The sequence below is a fragment of the Notolepis coatsorum genome (genome assembly GCF_963971535.1).
Source record: "Notolepis coatsorum genome assembly, chromosome: 9".
Taxonomy (NCBI): Eukaryota; Metazoa; Chordata; class Actinopteri; order Aulopiformes; family Paralepididae; genus Notolepis; species Notolepis coatsorum.
Window position 1 is genome coordinate 11,330,442 of NC_140173.1, and position 22,147 is coordinate 11,352,588.

Consider the following 22,147-nt stretch of genomic DNA (forward strand, 5'->3'; position numbering starts at 1 on the left):
ACATATAGCCTAGATCCTATAGGTCAGTGCTATGAACTCATTTATAGAGCTTTAGCCAACATATAGCCTAGATCATATAGGTCAGTGCTATGAACTCATTTATAGAGCTTTAGCCAACATATAGCCTAGATCCTATAGGTCAGTGCTATGAACTCATTTATAGAGCTTTAGCCAACATATAGCCTAGATCCTATAGGTCAGTGCTATGAACTCATTTATAGAGCTTTAGCCAACATATAGCCTAGATCCTATAGGTCAGTGCTATGAACTCATTTAGTAGAGCCTTGGCCAACATATAGCCTAGATCCTATAGGTCAGTGCTATGAACTCATTATAGAGCTTTAGCCAACATATAGCCTAGATCCTATAGGTCAGTGCTATGAACTCATTTAGTAGAGCTTTAGCCAACATATAGCCTAGATCCTATAGGTCAGTGCTATGAACTCATTTATAGAGCTTTAGCCAACATATAGCCTAGATCCTATAGGTCAGTGCTATGAACTCATTTATAGAGCTTTAGCCAACATATAGCCTAGATCCTATAGGTCAGTGCTATGAACTCATTATAGAGCTTTAGCCAACATATAGCCTAGATCCTATAGGTCAGTGCTATGAACTCATTATAGAGCCTTGGCCAACATATAGCCTAGATCCTATAGGTCAGTGCTATGAACTCATTTATAGAGCATTGGCCAACATATAGCCTAGATCCTATAGGTCAGTGCTATGAACTCATTATAGAGCTTTAGCCAACATATAGCCTAGATCCTATAGGTCAGTGCTATGAACTCATTATAGAGCCTTGGCCAACATATAGCCTAGATCCTATAGGTCAGTGCTATGAACTCATTTATAGAGCTTTAGCCAACATATAGCCTAGATCCTATAGGTCAGTGCTATGAACTCATTTATAGAGCTTTAGCCAACATATAGCCTAGATCCTATAGGTCAGTGCTATGAACTCATTTAGTAGAGCCTTGGCCAACATATAGCCTAGATCCTATAGGTCAGTGCTATGAACTCATTATAGAGCTTTAGCCAACATATAGCCTAGATCCTATAGGTCAGTGCTATGAACTCATTTAGTAGAGCTTTAGCCAACATATAGCCTAGATCCTATAGGTCAGTGCTATGAACTCATTATAGAGCTTTAGCCAACATATAGCCTAGATCCTATAGGTCAGTGCTATGAACTCATTTAGTAGAGCTTTAGCCAACATATAGCCTAGATCCTATAGGTCAGTGCTATGAACTCATTTATAGAGCTTTAGCCAACATATAGCCTAGATCCTATAGGTCAGTGCTATGAACTCATTTATAGAGCTTTAGCCAACATATAGCCTAGATCCTATAGGTCAGTGCTATGAACTCATTATAGAGCTTTAGCCAACATATAGCCTAGATCCTATAGGTCAGTGCTATGAACTCATTATAGAGCCTTGGCCAACATATAGCCTAGATCCTATAGGTCAGTGCTATGAACTCATTTATAGAGCCTTGGCCAACATATAGCCTAGATCATATAGGTCAGTGCTATGAACTCATTTATAGAGCTTTAGCCAACATATAGCCTAGATCCTATAGGTCAGTGCTATGAACTCATTTATAGAGCTTTAGCCAACATATAGCCTAGATCCTATAGGTCAGTGCTATGAACTCATTTATAGAGCTTTAGCCAACATATAGCCTAGATCCTATAGGTCAGTGCTTTGAACTCATTTAGTAGAGCCTTGGCCAACATATAGCCTAGATCCTATAGGTCAGTGCTATGAACTCATTTATAGAGCTTTAGCCAACATATAGCCTAGATCCTATAGGTCAGTGCTATGAACTCATTTAGTAGAGCTTTAGCCAACATATAGCCTAGATCCTATAGGTCAGTGCTATGAACTCATTATAGAGCTTTAGCCAACATATAGCCTAGATCCTATAGGTCAGTGCTATGAACTCATTATAGAGCTTTAGCCAACATATAGCCTAGATCCTATAGGTCAGTGCTATGAACTCATTTATAGAGCTTTAGCCAACATATAGCCTAGATCATATAGGTCAGTGCTATGAACTCATTTATAGAGCTTTAGCCAACATATAGCCTAGATCCTATAGGTCAGTGCTATGAACTCATTTATAGAGCTTTAGCCAACATATAGCCTAGATCCTATAGGTCAGTGCTATGAACTCATTTATAGAGCTTTAGCCAACATATAGCCTAGATCCTATAGGTCAGTGCTATGAACTCATTTAGTAGAGCCTTGGCCAACATATAGCCTAGATCCTATAGGTCAGTGCTATGAACTCATTATAGAGCTTTAGCCAACATATAGCCTAGATCCTATAGGTCAGTGCTATGAACTCATTTAGTAGAGCTTTAGCCAACATATAGCCTAGATCCTATAGGTCAGTGCTATGAACTCATTTATAGAGCTTTAGCCAACATATAGCCTAGATCCTATAGGTCAGTGCTATGAACTCATTTATAGAGCTTTAGCCAACATATAGCCTAGATCCTATAGGTCAGTGCTATGAACTCATTATAGAGCTTTAGCCAACATATAGCCTAGATCCTATAGGTCAGTGCTATGAACTCATTATAGAGCCTTGGCCAACATATAGCCTAGATCCTATAGGTCAGTGCTATGAACTCATTTATAGAGCATTGGCCAACATATAGCCTAGATCCTATAGGTCAGTGCTATGAACTCATTATAGAGCTTTAGCCAACATATAGCCTAGATCCTATAGGTCAGTGCTATGAACTCATTATAGAGCCTTGGCCAACATATAGCCTAGATCCTATAGGTCAGTGCTATGAACTCATTTATAGAGCTTTAGCCAACATATAGCCTAGATCCTATAGGTCAGTGCTATGAACTCATTTATAGAGCTTTAGCCAACATATAGCCTAGATCCTATAGGTCAGTGCTATGAACTCATTTAGTAGAGCCTTGGCCAACATATAGCCTAGATCCTATAGGTCAGTGCTATGAACTCATTATAGAGCTTTAGCCAACATATAGCCTAGATCCTATAGGTCAGTGCTATGAACTCATTTAGTAGAGCTTTAGCCAACATATAGCCTAGATCCTATAGGTCAGTGCTATGAACTCATTATAGAGCTTTAGCCAACATATAGCCTAGATCCTATAGGTCAGTGCTATGAACTCATTTAGTAGAGCTTTAGCCAACATATAGCCTAGATCCTATAGGTCAGTGCTATGAACTCATTTATAGAGCTTTAGCCAACATATAGCCTAGATCCTATAGGTCAGTGCTATGAACTCATTTATAGAGCTTTAGCCAACATATAGCCTAGATCCTATAGGTCAGTGCTATGAACTCATTATAGAGCTTTAGCCAACATATAGCCTAGATCCTATAGGTCAGTGCTATGAACTCATTATAGAGCCTTGGCCAACATATAGCCTAGATCCTATAGGTCAGTGCTATGAACTCATTTATAGAGCCTTGGCCAACATATAGCCTAGATCATATAGGTCAGTGCTATGAACTCATTTATAGAGCTTTAGCCAACATATAGCCTAGATCCTATAGGTCAGTGCTATGAACTCATTTATAGAGCTTTAGCCAACATATAGCCTAGATCCTATAGGTCAGTGCTATGAACTCATTTATAGAGCTTTAGCCAACATATAGCCTAGATCCTATAGGTCAGTGCTTTGAACTCATTTAGTAGAGCCTTGGCCAACATATAGCCTAGATCCTATAGGTCAGTGCTATGAACTCATTATAGAGCTTTAGCCAACATATAGCCTAGATCCTATAGGTCAGTGCTATGAACTCATTTAGTAGAGCTTTAGCCAACATATAGCCTAGATCATATAGGTCAGTGCTATGAACTCATTATAGAGCTTTAGCCAACATATAGCCTAGATCCTATAGGTCAGTGCTATGAACTCATTATAGAGCTTTAGCCAACATATAGCCTAGATCCTATAGGTCAGTGCTATGAACTCATTTATAGAGCTTTAGCCAACATATAGCCTAGATCCTATATGTCAGTGCTATGAACTCATTTAGTAGAGCTTTAGCCAACATATAGCCTAGATCCTATAGGTCAGTGCTATGAACTCATTTATAGAGCTTTAGCCAACATATAGCCTAGATCCTATAGGTCAGTGCTATGAACTCATTATATAGCTTTAGCCAACATATAGCCTAGATCCTATAGGTCAGTGCTATGAACTCATTTATAGAGCTTTAGCCAACATATAGCCTAGATCCTATAGGTTAGTGCTATGAACTCATTTATAGAGCTTTAGCCAACATATAGCCTAGATCCTATAGGTCAGTGCTATGAACTCATTTAGTAGAGCTTTAGCCAACATATAGCCTTGATCCTATAGGTCAGTGCTATGAACTCATTTAGTAGAGCCTTGGCCAACATATAGCCTAGATCCTATAGGTCAGTGCTATGAACTCATTTATAGAGCTTTAGCCAACATATAGCCTAGATCCTATAGGTCAGTGCTATGAACTCATTTATAGAGCTTTAGCCAACATATAGCCTAGATCCTATAGGTCAGTGCTATGAACTCATTTATAGAGCTTTAGCCAACATATAGCCTAGATCCTATAGGTCAGTGCTATGAACTCATTTAGTAGAGCTTTAGCCAACATATAGCCTAGATCCTATAGGTCAGTGCTATGAACTCATTATAGAGCTTTAGCCAACATATAGCCTAGATCATATAGGTCAGTGCTATGAACTCATTATAGAGCTTTAGCCAACATATAGCCTAGATCCTATAGGTCAGTGCTATGAACTCATTATAGAGCTTTAGCCAACATATAGCCTAGATCATATAGGTCAGTGCTATGAACTCATTATAGAGCTTTAGCCAACATATAGCCTAGATCCTATAGGTCAGTGCTATGAACTCATTTATAGAGCTTTAGCCAACATATAGCCTAGATCCTATAGGTCAGTGCTATGAACTCATTTAGTAGAGCTTTAGCCAACATATAGCCTAGATCCTATAGGTCAGTGCTATGAACTCATTATAGAGCTTTAGCCAACATATAGCCTAGATCCTATAGGTCAGTGCTATGAACTCATTTATAGAGCTTTAGCCAACATATAGCCTAGATCCTATAGGTCCAGTGCTATGAACTCATTTAGTAGAGCTTTAGCCAACATATAGCCTAGATCCTATAGGTCAGTGCTATGAACTCATTATAGAGCTTTAGCCAACATATAGCCTACAGGGCTAACAATGGTATAGGGGCGCAGCACCACAACGACAAAGTGCCAGCGCCACCATGTGGTTTAAATAATTAATAATAATAATAATAATAATAATAATAATAATAATAATAATAATAATAATAATAATAATAATAATAATAATAATAATAATAATAATAATAATAATAATAATAATAATAATAATAATAAAAAAGCTTGGGGCAGCTTAAAAACGGATGCATCATTGTCTTATGTGATTGCTTGGTCCTTTGTTCCACTGTGTGCATATTTTTATTATAATAATTAGTGCTGTCAGGCGATTAAAAAAAATGTATCTAATTAATTACAGGATTTGTAATAAATGTATCTAATTAATCGCATAACTATTTTAGGCCTGATATTCTATATATATATATATATATTTTTTTTTTATCTACTTTTTTCTCTTTTTTTCTGTGATTTTCTCCCCATCCCAATTTACCTCTCGTGCCAATTCTCCCTGTCCTGTCCTGATCGTTGCTCGCATATGCTCCCCACTGGCCGGTTGTAGGGAGGATAGAAGCCTTGCATCACGTGTCCCCTCCGATACATGTGGAGGCAGCCTGTCACATCTTTTCACCTGCCAGCACAGACTCATTTGGCGAGGTGTAACGTGTGGGAGGCTCACACTGCCCCCGCCATTTTCCTGACTTTGCTGTGCAGGCGTCCCCCAACCGACCTGTAGGAGTCGCTGTTCACAACGACCAGACTACCGCCCTTCGACTTCCCACCCGCTAACTCTGCCAAGCCGGAGGCAACGCCGACCCGGATTCGAACCCGGTGTCTCTTGAGTTGGTGACGAGCCCAATGTCCGCTGCGCCACCCAGCCGCCCTGATATTCTATATTCTATATCATATTTCAAATTGCATGAATTCAGTACTGTATCAACAAAACCTGTTTAATCATCTTCCCTTTATTAATTTGCTTAGAATTTTCAGGTCTGGTCAATTTTAGCATGGTGTTATTCAGTCAAAGATAAAAAAAAAAATATATATAAAAATTCAATTGATATTCTCATTTGGTTCATTACAATTTACTCAAGCCTAGTAACAGATACAGTATTCCTGACACTGGGAATACATTCCCTGAGATCCATAGATGTCCCTAGAATGAGATACCAAGAACATGCAAATGGACCATATTAAAAAAAAAACGTCTGTAAATGTGTATTCTACGTACTTGGAATGAATCAGATTAAAAAAATATTTTAATATTTATTTATTTGTTATTAATTTTGAGTAAATTTTCATAACGCGATAATTAGCTGTGTAATTAATTAATCTAACGCGATAAACTGACAGCCCTAATAATAATACATTCAATTTATATAGTGCTTTTCTGAGTACAGTACAATACGTCGCTTTACACACACGATACAATAATTTAATACATGTCGATTAGAGTAAAACATAACAAAGACATTTCAACAATAAAACGTTAATTATTTAAAATGTAAAGCTTGAGTCAGTCTTGATGGCGGGAGGATGATGGATCAGGTGAAAGCGAGACTGAAGAGGTGGGTCTGGAGGGGCTGTTTGATGGAGGGCAGGGTGGTGGATGGATGGATGGGGAGGGTGTTCCAGAGGGGGGGTGCGGCAGCTGAAAATGCCTAGTCACCCCAGGTTTGCGTGTGTTTTTGTGTTCAACCTTAAACTATTGTGCAACCTTGTACACCGTACTTCATATTTCTAAGTTGCAGGAACTTACAGCAAATTGCTTTCTTGATTGCAAATGATCTTTGCCTTCCAGACGGGGGCCCATATAGCCCCTATTTGAGACTCGGCACCATCTCGTCGGAAAATCCTGGGGAAAGCCCTGGGCTTACAGGTCAGTGCCATGACCTCATTCAGTGACGCCGTGGCCGACATATAGCCTGTAGGTCAGTAACCTGATGCATCTGGTGGGTTTGTTACACGGAACCATCGGAGAAGTCGTCCTTGGAAATGGGGTTAAAAAGAAATACTTGGCACGTTATTGGATGAACCATCTGTTTATCATATCTGATCTACCACAGGCCAACTTCAACCAATCGGATCAACAAACCATATGACGTTGTAAGAGAGCACTGCAGAGGAAGCTAGCTATGTAGTTGGCATGTCTGTGGACTATTCTTGTGTTTTTTGTAAGGAACACGAAAACCAAAAAAATAGGATTCAAATAAGGTGGCGAACGTCTCACCTAAACCACACCTTTGCTGCCAGTAAGTTCTCATATGACCCCGATTTGTCTGAACCGCAGTGGTTCGGCCACAAGTAGGGATGTGCATAACGGTTATTTTGATAGTCGGCTCTCATTAACCCTTTAATCGCCAAGGACGCCGTAACACGTCATTGCTCGCCATGCTTAATCTGCCAATGATGCCGTAACACGTCATTGAGATCAATATTTCAAAAATCTGTGATTGCAATCATATTTCTCCCGCGAAGACTTGATCTACTGTTGATCTCCTCTCAACTCTCCAACGGTTCAAGAGCGCCATCTGGTGGCGGATCGCCCAAACGGCAAACGGAAACTGGTGCTCATCCAAATTCGGTCCGACCACTCGCTATAGCTCCCGGGACTCCATCTTGACACACTGGATAATCGATCGCTCACCCTAACTCAATAAACAACATGATTTGGACGTATATACTATTATACAACCTGGAGATGGATCGCATATTTCAACATCCCATAATAGCAATCTTTTTGCTCATCGCCCAACGGCCCGAGGAGACTGGGGTAAGTTTCAGCGTTTATTTTTACCGTGTTCGATACAAACTGCTCTGATGATCATATCACCCACACTACATGAATCATCTAACGTTGCCCACGGAATTATAAACGACCCCCCGCCCATCCGGTCAACATCAGATGATAAGTAGTAACTTCTAGAAGCACGTCCATTTGAAATATCTGGCGCCGATCGCTATCAAACTGTATTTGATCATCAATATAATGCATTTGGAGCTATAAATCACATTCTGCAGAATGCTGCCGAAAAGGATAAAAACATATTTATACTTTAGACTGTATTTCTTTATGAATATGTGAATGAAAAAGTAGAACGTTGCTACATCCTAAACAATAGATACTTGATGTTGAATGGGCCATAGTAATGTCAATTTAGCAATACAATTAAAAAAGTTATAGTCCTGCAAAGAAGGGGAACTTCTCCATAGACAAATAGAGCTGGCAGAGGATGGTATAAGGATGTACATAAGCGTGGCAGAGAAAGGGTTAATGGAATGAAAACCAGATAGCCATGTTTTTTTCTCTTTTTACTTAGGCCTAACAAAATGAATAGTTGGTTTCAGGTTGGTTGTCAGTTTGGCCATGGGTAGGTAGGGAATTTATTTTATTTTTTTATTTTATTCTTTCCCACGACTATGGATAGGGAATTTCTTTATTTAATTAAAATGTTCACAACAACATGGATGCATGTACTCTGCCAGCATGTTTAATATCCATAATACTAAATGTTTGACTAAGATTTCTATGAAACTTTATAAAAAAAAAAAATATATTATAATTTTTTCTAAAAACTCATAAAATATATTGGGTCGCACCTAAATCGGCAGGGTCGGTCGGCAACCTGAAACCAACTATTAATTTTGTTAGGCCTTAACATGGTTCCAAGTGGTCTGCCTGTTTCGCATGCTAATTATCTCTGTCTCAACTCGACAATACACGTGTATCCAATGTTACCAGACAACATTCGTACAACATACGGTAGGCTACACACGGCAATGAGTTATGCTCATCGTCCCACAACAATGCTTAGAAGTTCATAACGTTGGCTCACTACAAAAATGCAGCCTGCATGATGACCATAGCTGTCAACATTGGGATTTGAAAAAACGGGATATTTCGCCCGCGTATGCACTGTTTATATTGTACATAGTCCTGTGTGTTGTATATTGTGTCCTATGTTACTTTTGTGTTTATGTCTCTTTCTATATACACCGTGAGAAGGGGGGCACGTAATTTAATTATATACTGGCACATGGGTCTAATACAGCAATGGATTATGGGTAAATGCAACGTTAAAGCAGTGCCAATGTAAGACTGACTTTACATTAAACGAACGACAATAATATAGTATAAAGTAGGGTATTATTTGGACTAAAGAATGGTGTTGTCTCTTTTTTTTTTTTTTATATATATATATAAAGTTTCATAGAAATCTTAGTCAACCCTTTAATATTATGGATATTAAACATGCTCGCAGAGTACATGCATCCATGTTGTTGTAAACATTTTAATTAAATAAAGAAATTCCCTATCCATAGTCGCCGTGGGAAAAAATTAAATAAAATAAATTCCCTACCTACCCATGGCCTTAACTGACAACCAACAGGCAACAAACAATATTTTTTTTTATGCCCTACTCGCATGTTGAGGGAGAGCACCATACATTATACACTGAGAAACCACGGCCGAGAGTGAGCTCTCCGGGAACAACCCCACATTGCCGGTAATGCTCAGGCACTTCAGGTGGCGATGGGGGAGATCGTGCCCTTTGAGATTAGGAGACGGCATTTAATGGCAAATTATTGGGCGAGTCTGCAGGGACATGGGGACTCCCACCCGACTAAGGGGGTTCTGAGGGATCGCTGGGAGAATGGGAAGGGTAAGAAGAAACATTTTGGCCGGGTGGGGCAGGAAGTGGTGGTGGAGTTTGGAGTGGGGGGTCTTATGTAGCGATTCATCGTCGTTGTTGGCTAGCCTGAGGTCTTTTCGATCCAGTAGCCGGCAGGATTTGCTGTATGAGGTTTTGATGAGTGTGACTAGGTGTGTGAGCCGAGGGAAAGAGGTGAGATTTTTGTGGGTCCCGGCGCATGTAGGAGTGAGGGGAAATGAGGATGCGGATGATTTGGCGAAGGGGGCGGTGGAAATGCAGGTCAGGATCAGCAAGGCTGAGGCGAAGGGGATGATTTGGGAGAGGGCAGTTCAGATGTGGCAGGAGAGATGGGAGGAGGGGGTGAAAGGGCGTCACCTCCCTCAGGTCCAACGTAGTGTTAGGGGTCGGGAGGGGTGTAGTTTGAGAGATGGGAGGGAGGAAATAGTGTGGATGAGGTTGAGGCTGGGGCACTGTGGGTTTAATAAAAACCTGAAGCTGGTGGGGAAGCATCAGAGTGGGCTCTGTGAGGGGTGTGAGGAGGAATCAGTGGGTCATGTACTGTTGGAGTGTAGGGCTTATACGGTGCGGAGGAGGGAGATGGAGGGAAGATTGAGGGAGATGGGGGCTAGGTAGTTGCGGATATCGGAAATACTGAGTGGGGAAGGGGGAGATAAGGCGAAGGTGGTGATGGGGTTTTTGAGAAATGTGGGGGTGTATGATAGGGTTTGAGGGAAAGGGTCAGAGTTAGAAGTTGGCACCCAGAAAAGTGGCAATTTTTTAACTTGAACTTGAGGACCGCATACTTTTTTTGAAAAGCGTATCTTTTATACTTATTATAGCCAGTGTTGTGCTTGTTACTGAAAAATAGTAACTTGGTTAATTTACTAGTTACTTCATTTCAAAAGTAACTTACTTTATTAGTTACTTAGACCCAAAAGTAATGTGTTACTGTGAAAAGTAACTATTTAGTTACTTAAAAAACAAACTACATTTTTAATTGCTCCCATTAATGCCCTTACAGATTCGTACAGTCAAAACCTGTTGATCAACTTGACAGTTTCCACTAGTGAATGACACCTGACAAAAGTCAGGTTGTCTTATATTCACAGTCTAGATACCAGAGGTATTGATATTTATCCCCTTTTCCGCTAAGTTATAAGGATCTGTAGCGTCACTTAACATTTCATAATGGTACCACTGGCTTCATGCTAGCTTAAAAACTGAGCCCGCTAAGGCCTTCAAAATAGTGATGGTTTGGATTTTTGGACATAGCATGGTATGAAATACTTGCCAGTAGTGTAAGGATGCATAGCCATTAGCTAGCTTACTTACAGAGACTTGTGGTGGAGGTTCTAGCTGTGTTCTGAACGAGCACGCCAGCTTGATTTCGGGCACAAAACGGGTCCAGAAACGAACGTTTTAATCCACACCACAATATGTAAACAAAGGGTTTAACCATCCACAACAGAATACTGCAGTCCAAAATGTATTTCCGATGCTTGATTCTTCTCTCGGATCGATGCAATGTCTTTAAACTATTCTGTTTATTGGCTAAGCGAGTGTATTACTAGGAGTAGTAGAGTAAACGCACACGCCCACAACGTGTCTCTGCATGACACAGGAGTCTGCGCTCAAGCTCGCTACCAATCTACATAAAAATAACGCCATGCGTTGAGTACTCTTTACTGCCAAAAGTAAGGGTGTTACTTTGTAACTCATTATTCCCAACACTGCTTATAGCACATGCATAATAACCCTGGTCTCTTGAAAGATAACATTCTGAAGTTTCTGATACAATAAAGAGAGATCACTTTTAGTGCTAATGAAATAGAGTATCATAGGTTTGAACTTGAGTTGTAGAAAAACTTGTTACTCGTGTTTTTCTGTAGTAGTTGCAAAACTTGCAATATCCAAATATAGTATTTCCTGGTATGAGCTGGAAAACACCCTGGGTCCATACCCTGAATTTCATACAAATCTGTTCAGAAATGAGTTATTAACACTTTCAGTGCCACGCTGTTTGGTTAAAGTTACCCCTTAGAATGGCAGTCTTCTAGTCGTTTCCGTGGTCGTTGCACTATGTTTGCGAAGCTGTGTGTGTGTTCTGTATTACAGCTGTAGAGACACTGTGTGGCTCATTTTGACAAACATTACTTCACTTTACGGCCAGACGATTATGTGTGAACATGTCTGTAAACTGTCCTTTCATTGTGGCCACGGTGAAATAAACTTTTCTATTATTAATAATGACTCAGAATGATTTATAAATGGCTCATCGTTTTGTCTTTTAATATTTCCCATTACCTCCCATTGGAGGTTCTTGTTGATACCAGAGACGCGATCGCTTTCTTACTTGCTGCTAAAAATATTTTTATCAAATTTCTGTCTCCTACCAATTCCTCAGGTAAGTTACCCAGGTACAAATAGGAGAAGGTCTCCGGTATCTTAAAATTCAATATAACCTGCATGGTGGAGTGAACATCTTGCCAATAACGTTGAATACCTGGACAATTCCAAAAGATATGAGTGGTTTGCCTCCCTCTGGCCGCACTGTCTCCAACATGGTTGCTCTATGCCTACTTGTCGGGATTTGAAACGGATTGTTTTTTAATCGGTTCATATCCTTTTTATGGCATTTCGAAAAGCTATCGTTTTCTCAAATGTCAGGAAAATAGAAAGATTACGTGATAAACGGCATTTATTGGAATATTCTCGAATACACTAGACACGTCATTTGTCGGCCTATTTATGAATCGTTTTCAAATAAACGCTAGATTATCTATAGTATATGTGTATTTATGCACGCTATAGAAGCGAGCTGAGAAATCGATTCTCATTTCCTCAACAGCACACACACACACACACCAGCGTTTCCGTTAGCCGGTAATTACCGGTTTTTGACCGGCAAAATCTGTTGAAGTCCGACATATTTAATCTCTCCGGTCATAATGTCCGGTGAAAATAATTCCCTCTAAACACAATTAGATTATTTGAATTGTATTAAAATAGGCTAAAATTAAATAGCCTATGCGATGAACGAAACAAACAATCATTAAGCAGCCGGTCTAATAATGACATTGTCTTGTCAGCGCGAGCTGGCTGCTGATATATTTGCGAGAAGCATCCATCTGCCGGCCGGCAGGGTGCAGTACTCCAATTCAGCCATTGGCAATTCAGCTGTTGGGTGGGGGCGCTGCTGAGCGGTTTCCAGACCGGACCTAAAAACACTGCTGCTCCATGCTTCACGTAAATATATCAGCAGCCAGCTCGCGCTGACAACAGAATGTCATTATTAGACCGGCTGCTTGGTGAAGCAACGATGAAACAAATGATTGTTTCGTTCATCGCATAGGCTATTTAATTTTAGCCTATTTTAATACAATTCAAATAATCAAATTGTGTTTAGAGGGAATTATTTTCACCGGACATTATGACCAGCACCAAGTCGTTGGGAGGTGGAGATATAAATCACGCAAACCCACGATAATGTTCAGTTCTTCGCTTGATATAATTAATATAAATGTCCAATATAACGGAATTCGTTAGCTCATAAAAATGTGATTATAACAGACTGCTGTTTATTAAGGTCGGGCAGACTGCCCACCGACACCTCAAGTCGGCAGCAGCACGAAGTCTCGAGGGACTTATTTTATTTGGAATATATTAATGACTGTATATACGCAAAAGTAGCCTAGTTTTAAGTTAAAATATTATAAATGCCTTGATGATGTCATTCTTTATATAGGCATATCAATTGTTTTTAAGCTCAATAAACTCTGACCGGAATTTATCCCATTTGTCCGGTAGATTGAAATCTACCGGACACTCAGACCTGCAAAAAAAAATTCTAACGGAAACCCTGACACACACACACGCACGCATATATACACATACGGGACACGCTGAGATATAGGTCAAAACGGCTCAGATTACCCCAAGACTGGTAACAGATTCCTTACCTTAGATCAGATGTTCTCCAAAAAGATTATTCCAATTCCTGATTGCCATTCCAAATATCGATCGCGTTTATTGATTGATTATTGGCTGCTGTAAATATATATTCCAGGCTGCTTTGCATCTCGCGATCACTTCCCTCTTCATCAGACGGCTCGCCAGCATAGTGGAGCCAGTAGCCCCACCACACATCCACCAGTGTAATCGAATGGCCTGCAGCTACACAGGGATAGACGATAGGGGGCGGTATTTTCCCATCGGAACTACTAGAGGGGCTGCTGTACCAACGGGAGACTCGGTTGATGAAATATGAATTCAGATCGCTAATAAAAAAGAAACGGCAATTAGCATCGGTGGCACTCAACAGGGGGCATGAAATAACGACATAACACGTCTGTGGCACTCAAAGGGTTAAAGGATTGTGTCTTTCTTTTTTTACCACAAGGATTAGGCCTATATGTTGGGGAGTGTCATTGTAGTACCTGCGTCCATTATCACCACACCTGTGGATCATGGTGTCCTGCTCACCAAGCTTTCTCGGTACAACTTCTCCCCTAATACCATCACATACATGAAGTCTTATCTTGAAGGTAGAACTCGGAGAAATGGTGAGCTATCCTCTGCCCTTAGCTGTGGTTTTGGTGTCCCCCGGCCCCAAGGATCTATATTGGGACCGCTGTTGTTTAGTGATACATTAATGATCTTCCAGCTGTATGCAATAAGTCTGACATCCAGATGTATGCAGATGATACGGTAATTTATGTCCATGCCGAAACCAAGCAGCAAGCTGCAAACAAGTTAACAGCGGTGATGACATCGGTCACTGAATGGTTGACTAACTCATGTCTGCATCTAAACACCAAAAAGACTGTTTGCATGTTTTTTACAAAGAGGCTGATGAATACTGTCTCACCTGATGTCTATGTCAGAGGAGAAAGGTTGACAGTTGTATCCGAATATAGATACCTTGGGATAAAAATGGACTCCAATCTAAAAAACAATAAATCGGTAGTAAACAATGCAAAGTTTCACTTATCAAACTTCCGTCACATCAGAAACTCTCTGTCAACAAAAGCAGCAGCACTGTATTTTAATGCCATTATTATGTCGCACTTAACATACTGTGTGACTAGCTGGACACAAGCCTCCTGTACAACACTACGATCTGTACAGGTAGTTTACCATCAGGCTGTGAAAGTTCTGGACAGGAAAACAAACAGCCACAACCATTGTTATAGCATAACAAACCAGAACCTACTGAGCTGGGACAATCTTGTCAAATTCAAAGATGCCTGCCTTACCTATAAAATCCTACATGGCTTGGCTCCTCCCCCCCTCTGTACTTTCATAAAACAGAAAGCATCTGCTGACAGTTATACCAGGTCTGTAGTCAGAGGGGACTGTGTAGTCCCAAACAGGAGGTCTGCTTTTAGTCAGGCAGCCTTTTCCGTGAGAGCAGCACACACCTGGAACAGTCTGCCAACATGGCTCAGGGAGTATCAAAGTTACATTTAATTTAAAACTAACTTAAAATCATGGTTGAGAGATGGTCAAGTGTGCGACCATTTTAACTGAGGGGTTGTATTTTAATGTATTTATTTGTATGTATTTTAGTGTATTGTAACCTATACTGATTCCTACTGTGTTTATGTTTTAATTATTGTTGTGCTCATGTCACCTGCCCCAGAGACTACAGTTGAAAATTAGCCAACTTGGCTAAACTGGCATATTTACAGTCAAATGTTCCTTAATATGCACTGTCTCTGTATTTTAAACCAATAAATACAAATACAAAAAAAGGAGGTTGTGGGAACAATTCCCACGTAGCCCAACTGGGAATGTAGGGAGGGGACATCATTCTTCATAGCACCTTTTCACAGCAGGATTGAAAAGGCACAAGAAATAAGATCCTATCCCCTCTCTCCTCTCCCCCTTTTGTGACTTCCAAGCGGAGCTATTTGAGAGCTTGACCTAGATGGGTACACCTCACTGTGGTTAGGATAACGGCATTGCAGCACCATAGGGATTCAATTGACCTATCTCAAACCCTGCCCTCTTTTCTTGATCCTCCAATCATAAAAGTTGCTTTCCTTGGACAAACAGACAAGGGGTTTGAGATGGTTCCATATTTTTTTTTTTTTTTTTTTTTTTAATATATTTTAATTCCATGGTTTTTCCTGACCTATTAAGAGATTTGAGGGTTAATGTTGCAGGGGATGGATTGTAAAGAGCCTACGACGACTTGAAGAACAATCGGTGAGGCTAATGGAACATGTTTAGAAGCGAGGAAGAGATGACTGGGACTCTCGTTCTGATGTCTTAAATATTTGTGCTGCAGGGAAAACCCTGTCATTGTGTTTCTATGTGAAACATTTTGAAACAGTCCCACTCTACAGAATGACCCGTTTCTTTCCACGCTTGTTACTACATGATAAACTCCTCCTGGTGTGAACAAGACGCATGTTTACTTAAGCAAGCAAGCTCACTTTCACTGAGTAAACTCACCTCTAGGAACCTACGCTATCTTTCTCTTCACGCTCCGTTTGCTTCCTTCCCGTCTATTGTTTTCTCCTTTTTCACACTGTTATAAGATAAGAAGATTACTTTTGCTTCCAGTTTACACACGCACACAGATGGAGAGGGGGAAAGAGCGAGAGAGAGGTTGGAGCACAAGGTCGCCTGCAGTTTACCGCCCTTGGATCAGTATCGGGGGTTAAGTGCTTTGCTCAATGGCACTTTGATACAGTGGTGGTGAGCAGCACCGTAGATGAAATATCAGTCCTGGGGATCTAACTGGTGACCTTTTGGTTACTCCATAGTCGATATCCAGGCCTTTTTGTCCATTGCCACAAAAATACTGCATAGTTGACATCTGACACGCATCAGACTGGCACAGCCGGGTACTTTGGCTTTTTTTAACACTGACGCAGCTCCTATTGACCGTGCATTGTATTTGACCTGTGTAAAAACTGTGGGCAGAACGCTTACATTGTTTGAAAGGTTTGTTTTGTTAGTGCATCATGGTAAGTCGAGCATTTTACTTTCCAACACTGGCCACCGTTGAGCGTTCACTGTGAAAAGTTAGGTTTATCTGTTTTCAGGCCCATTTCCTCATTTCCCTACCTGGACATTTAATATTATTAACTCGTCTCCAAGTGACTTAAAACTAAGAGATGATGACTATTTCTGGTGTGTGATTTATATCCCTGCGTTTTGTCCTAAAGTTGTAATTTATCAACAAACGCCATCAACACTGGCATTTGTTTATTTTTAACACTTTGGCTGCCATGGGTTAAATTCATGATATACCATAGATTGCCAGCTCTATTTGTCTATGGAGAAAGTCCCCTTCTTTGCAGGGCTATAACTTTTTAAATTCTATTGCTACATTGCCATTATTAGGGCCCATTCAAAGTCCTATATGTATTGTTCATTGTGTAGCAACGTTAAACTTTTTCATTCACATATTCATTAGGGGTGGGACGATACATCGATCCAGATCGATACATCGATGTAATTATCAACAATCGAATCGGATCGATGCGATGTAATAAGATCGATTCATATCGATACTCTTATTTTGAAAATCCTGTGGCGAGTCTCATATCCGCCCAAGAACAACAGCAGTAGCTCCGTGTGTGTAGATGTTACAGCATAGCATTCTCCCTTTCTGTGTGTGTGTGTGTGCGCGCGTCTTTGGAAAGACCAGATGAGGTCAGAGGAGTTTGATGTTTAAATGTTATTTAAACATAAACAATATAATACATAATAAATGTAGGCCTATACATGATCATGCAACATCAACAAATTGTTGTAGGAACGGTTTGGGAGAGGGAGGTTGTGAGTTTTGAGTTCCAAAAAATGTAGCTTAAAGTTTAAAGCTCAATATATAAAAACGTGGCACTTTACAGTGAACAGGAGGTCTATTTGTATTAAAAACAATAGATTGATTTTCCTTTAAATGTCTGGAAGAGCTCAAAAATACAAATGTCAAATGATATTTTCATTACCTTTTTTTTGTTGATCTAAATGTTACTGATTGTGTCAGGGTTAGAAATTAACATTTTTTTTCAAGGGCTTTTTTTGCCCCCCTTAATTGATTTTCGGGGGCTTTTTTTTGTATTTCGGGGGCACTGCATTTTTATGATAAACGGTAGGGGTGGGACGGTTCACAAAATGGGACGGTTTGGTTCGTATCACGATTTTGGTGTCACGGTTTTCAGTTCGATATATGTTAATTTTTATTAAAAAAAAATTTAACACTCAAATCTAAACATGCTTCTCATTTATTAAAAATAAAATAAAAGGTTTACAGTGTTTACAGCCTTAAATAATGTTTGGCACACAAAGACCGAACTGACTGAAAAATATAGGCTACATTTGTCAAAGTATTAACTTAGTGCAAACAAACAATATGCTCAGCCAGCACTAGACTTTTCTTTCTTTAATATAAACACACAAAAACAATGTCAACCATGTTTAAATTCCCTGATCGTCAGTTCTTAATGGAAAGATTCGTTTTCTGCTTGAAATTATTATGTTTCCGTCTACATTTATTTAGACTAACATTATTTAAATATTGAGTGCAACTGTGGTGGATTACGTAATTCGGTGAGTTGGAACTATCTATGGGTTGGCGCCGGGTCCCCACGGACATTTTAGCGTCACGGAACACCAGCCCAGACAATGTTATCAGCTCCGGTAACGTTAGGAGGAGACGTTCTAACATCAACATGCAGTGGAAAAGCGGCAATAGTCCCGGTTGGAGTTAGTAAAACACAGTTGTATGTTAGCCTTCTTGGATGTTGAATAAACGCCTATCATTGTCTTTAAACACCCCGCCTCTCAGACTCCCATTTCCTCCTCTGCTACAGTAGCTAGTAGCTACGGTGACATTTCATTGACTACAGTATTAGCTTGCGGGCTGCGTCGGGCTACCATAGTTAAAACGTGCGTTGTGTTTACAAACTCCTAACGCTATGGCAAGATGTGTGTAGGCATATGTAATGTTAATGGCTATGTTTTTAAAGTCGTAATGAAGATTGATTTATATTGTGCGTGCCATTTTTACACAAACTGACTAGCACCTGGCAGCTGGCTGCTGCTGCCTGCAGCCAGTGCAGAACACCGGCTCCGCCAAATGAATTTTTTTTATTTGCGCGTCATCTGAACCGTACTCCCACAGACGCTCCATTACCGGATAAATATATATATATAATTAGTAAACTGTCGGGGGCATTAAGTGCCCTCCTTAACTGATTTTCAAGGGCATTTTGTCCATTTTCAAGGGCATTATGCCCCAAGCCCCCGTTAATTTCGAACCCTGGATTGTGTTAAATGGGCATATGATATCATCTCATATCGATCGCAGGCACCTGAATCTAATCGTATCGTATTGTATCGTGAGAGACTTTGTGATATCGGCAAATATCGTATCGTTGTCCAAAGAATCGATATCGTATCGTATCATGATGAAACTGGTGATTCCCACCCCTAATATTCATAGTAAAGTAAGGTCTAATGTATAAGTATGTTTTCATCTCTTTCTGCAGCTTTCTCCAGAACGTGATATATAGCCCCAAATGCATTATATTGATGATGAAATACAGTTTGATGGCAATCAGCGCGATATAAAAAATTCCAACTAGACGTACTTCTAGAAGTTACTACACGTCATCTGATGTTGACCGGATGGGCGAGGGGGCGTTTATAATTCCGTGGGCAGCGTTATACCAATCATCTAATGTGGGTCAAATGTTGATAATAGCAGTTAGTATCGAAGACGGTAACGTTACACGCTAAAACTCACCCCAGTCTCCGCGCGCCGTTGGGCGATCATCGTAGAGTAGAAATCTTATCATTATGGGATGGCGATTTACCCGGTCCATCTCCAGCTTGTATAATGGTATATACGTCCAAATCATGTTGTTTATCGAGTTATTGGCAATTGGCAATCGATCGCCATGTAGTGTGACGAGCCAGAGTCCCGGGACATGTACCGAGTGCCCGGAAGTAATACGGCCGTCCAGCAAAACCTCTACTGCGCTTCCTGTTAAGCGATTGTGCCGATCGGCCACCAGATGGCGCTCCTGAACCGCCAGAGAGCTCAGTGGGTCCTCCTGGTGGATCTCAGGCCAGCGGAGGGGAAATATTAATCCGATTCCAGATTTTTGAAATATTGATATTAAAGACGCTGTAAAGCGTCCTCGGCAACTTGAGCATGGCCGAGAATGACGCTTTAACACGGCTCCTGGCAGCCAAAGTGTTAAGGCCCTTATTGTTAAGCTACCTCCTTATACTACATCATTATTGGAATGGAATTTTGGAACCTATGGAACCCGTTCTAGTGACTGGCTGGCCCTGAGTTTGCTCAGAACAGGGTACATCTGCATTTAGCTATGATGCCACTCCCAACGGTCCTTAAAGCTTGAGATGCTCACCTCTGTTGCAGAGTTTAAAACCTTGATCTCCAGCCTGTGTCGATCAAGTTGTACGTGTTCTAATTGATTTGTCATCCTTACCTTTGCTCGGACACCTTGTTGTCTTATCGTTATGATTTTATATGCTGTGTGATTTTAATGCTTATTTCTGTACACTTGACGTGACTGTAAATTAAGGTTTAAATAAAGGTAATACATTTAATTAAATCCCAGTTTATATCCTGTGAGTTGGTTTGCCTCAAAAGGGAGGGGGGTGGGTGGCATGTCCCAGAATAGAGGTGCGGCGATCAACATTCAGTGCGGTTGACGTATTGGCGTTCTTCTGATGTATACTGACCTCTTCTCTGGTCTCTCTTCAGGCGTCAGTGCGGTTGACGTATTGGCGTTCCTCTGATGTATACTGACCTCTTCTCTGGTCTCTCCTCAGGCCTCAGTGTGGTTGACGTATTGGCGTTCCTCTGATGTATACTGACCTCTTCTCTGGTCTCTCCTCAGGCCTCAGTGCGGTTGACGTATTGGCGTTCCTCTGATGTATACTGACCTCTTCTCTGGTCTCTCCTCAGGCCTCAGTGCGGTTGACGTATTGGCGTTCTTCTGATGTATACTGACCTCTTCTCTGGTCTCTCCTCAGGCGTCAGCGGGGTGGAGGATGTGCCCATCTCCCGACGTCAGCAGAAGCCTCCCCTGGCCATGCCCGAGGACCTGGAAGATGAAGCGGTGGTGTACAAGCCGACCCCGCCACCCAAGACCCTGGGCCCTGCCACAGACCACCCGGGCACAGACTCCGCCGTGACCCCGGCACCGAAGGAAGACTCCGATGAGGAAGAGGTGTGGTGGTGGGCACTTCCTGTTCAGTTTTCACTCGTACCCAGTCGCTATATGTAGGAGGGAGCCCTGCTGGAGGCCGAGGAGTGATATGGCCTAAATTTGGACACGTACTGTACATGACCGTCTCTCGGTCCCGCTGCACTTTACCCACTCTGTGCTCACCGGTCTAAATGGAGACCGTGGTCCGAAGCACATTCTCCGTGGTTGGTTTGGGATACAGCCAGGTGGACAGAGTCCAGCAGGGAGCACAGCCTTGTTTCTAAAGATGCTGTCCGAGCGTCAGCAGGGCAGGAGAGGGAGGCTGGGCCTCGACACGTCTGGCCTAGGATCTATTCTGTGCCTTTTTTACTTTTAGGAATCTACCGGTACAGGTATCGGATATCAGGCCGAGACTAAAACAGGCTGCTGGTAGAGAGAGAGAGTATTGGGGGGGGGGGGGGGGGGGGGGGGGATGGTCTAACCCTAACTAACCTTACTGTCTTGTCCTAATAAACTAACCTACACTGTAGCACTCAACACTTTATGAACATTGTTACTCAGCTGATAAGAGTTGTACCCTTCCTGATGACCTGTCATACAGAACTTGTAAGTCGCTTTGGATAAAAGCGTCAGCTAAATGACTAAATGTAAAATGGGTGCATTTTCTAATACTGCTAATACCACCATGTCAGAATTCAAAGCAAAACTTGATTTTGACTGCAATGCAAAGTGACTATATTGACGTATTGTAACCATTTGTAACCAATGACTGCAGACTAATGTGTCTTTTATAGTTCAGTGAACGTAATGGATCAGTATTCATAACTGCTACTTTATGACTGAGTTGGTATCAGGTGTGAAAAAGTGGCGTCTGTATTTACAATCCAGAGTGTCGGTAGGCCTATATAAATGACATAAGTCTGTGTATAAATGATATGAATCGGTGTATAAATTACATACGTTGATGTATAAATTATATTAGGATTGCCTACTCCCCTTTGTGATGGTCTAAAGGTTTTGGCAATGTTCTTCAAACACGATCTCTCCAAGTTGGAGTTGAAATCATTTATTTTTTTATTAATTTAATATTCATTTTA

The 22,147-nt window shown here is 41.0% G+C and overlaps 1 protein-coding gene across 2 annotated transcripts in view; it reads left to right on the forward strand.

The window, feature by feature from the left end:
* The window catches only part of LOC311233952 (atlastin-2-like), a gene marked incomplete at its 5' end in the record, with an annotated part of 74,450 nt that overhangs the window by 23,984 nt on the left and 28,319 nt on the right, over positions 1-22,147 (forward strand). For both annotated transcript variants that reach the window (XM_084321013.1, XM_084321014.1), the window contains one exon: positions 20,875-21,071. In XM_084321013.1, the coding sequence (XP_084177139.1) occupies positions 20,875-21,071 (197 nt within the window). The remainder of the gene's footprint in view (positions 1-20,874; positions 21,072-22,147) is intronic.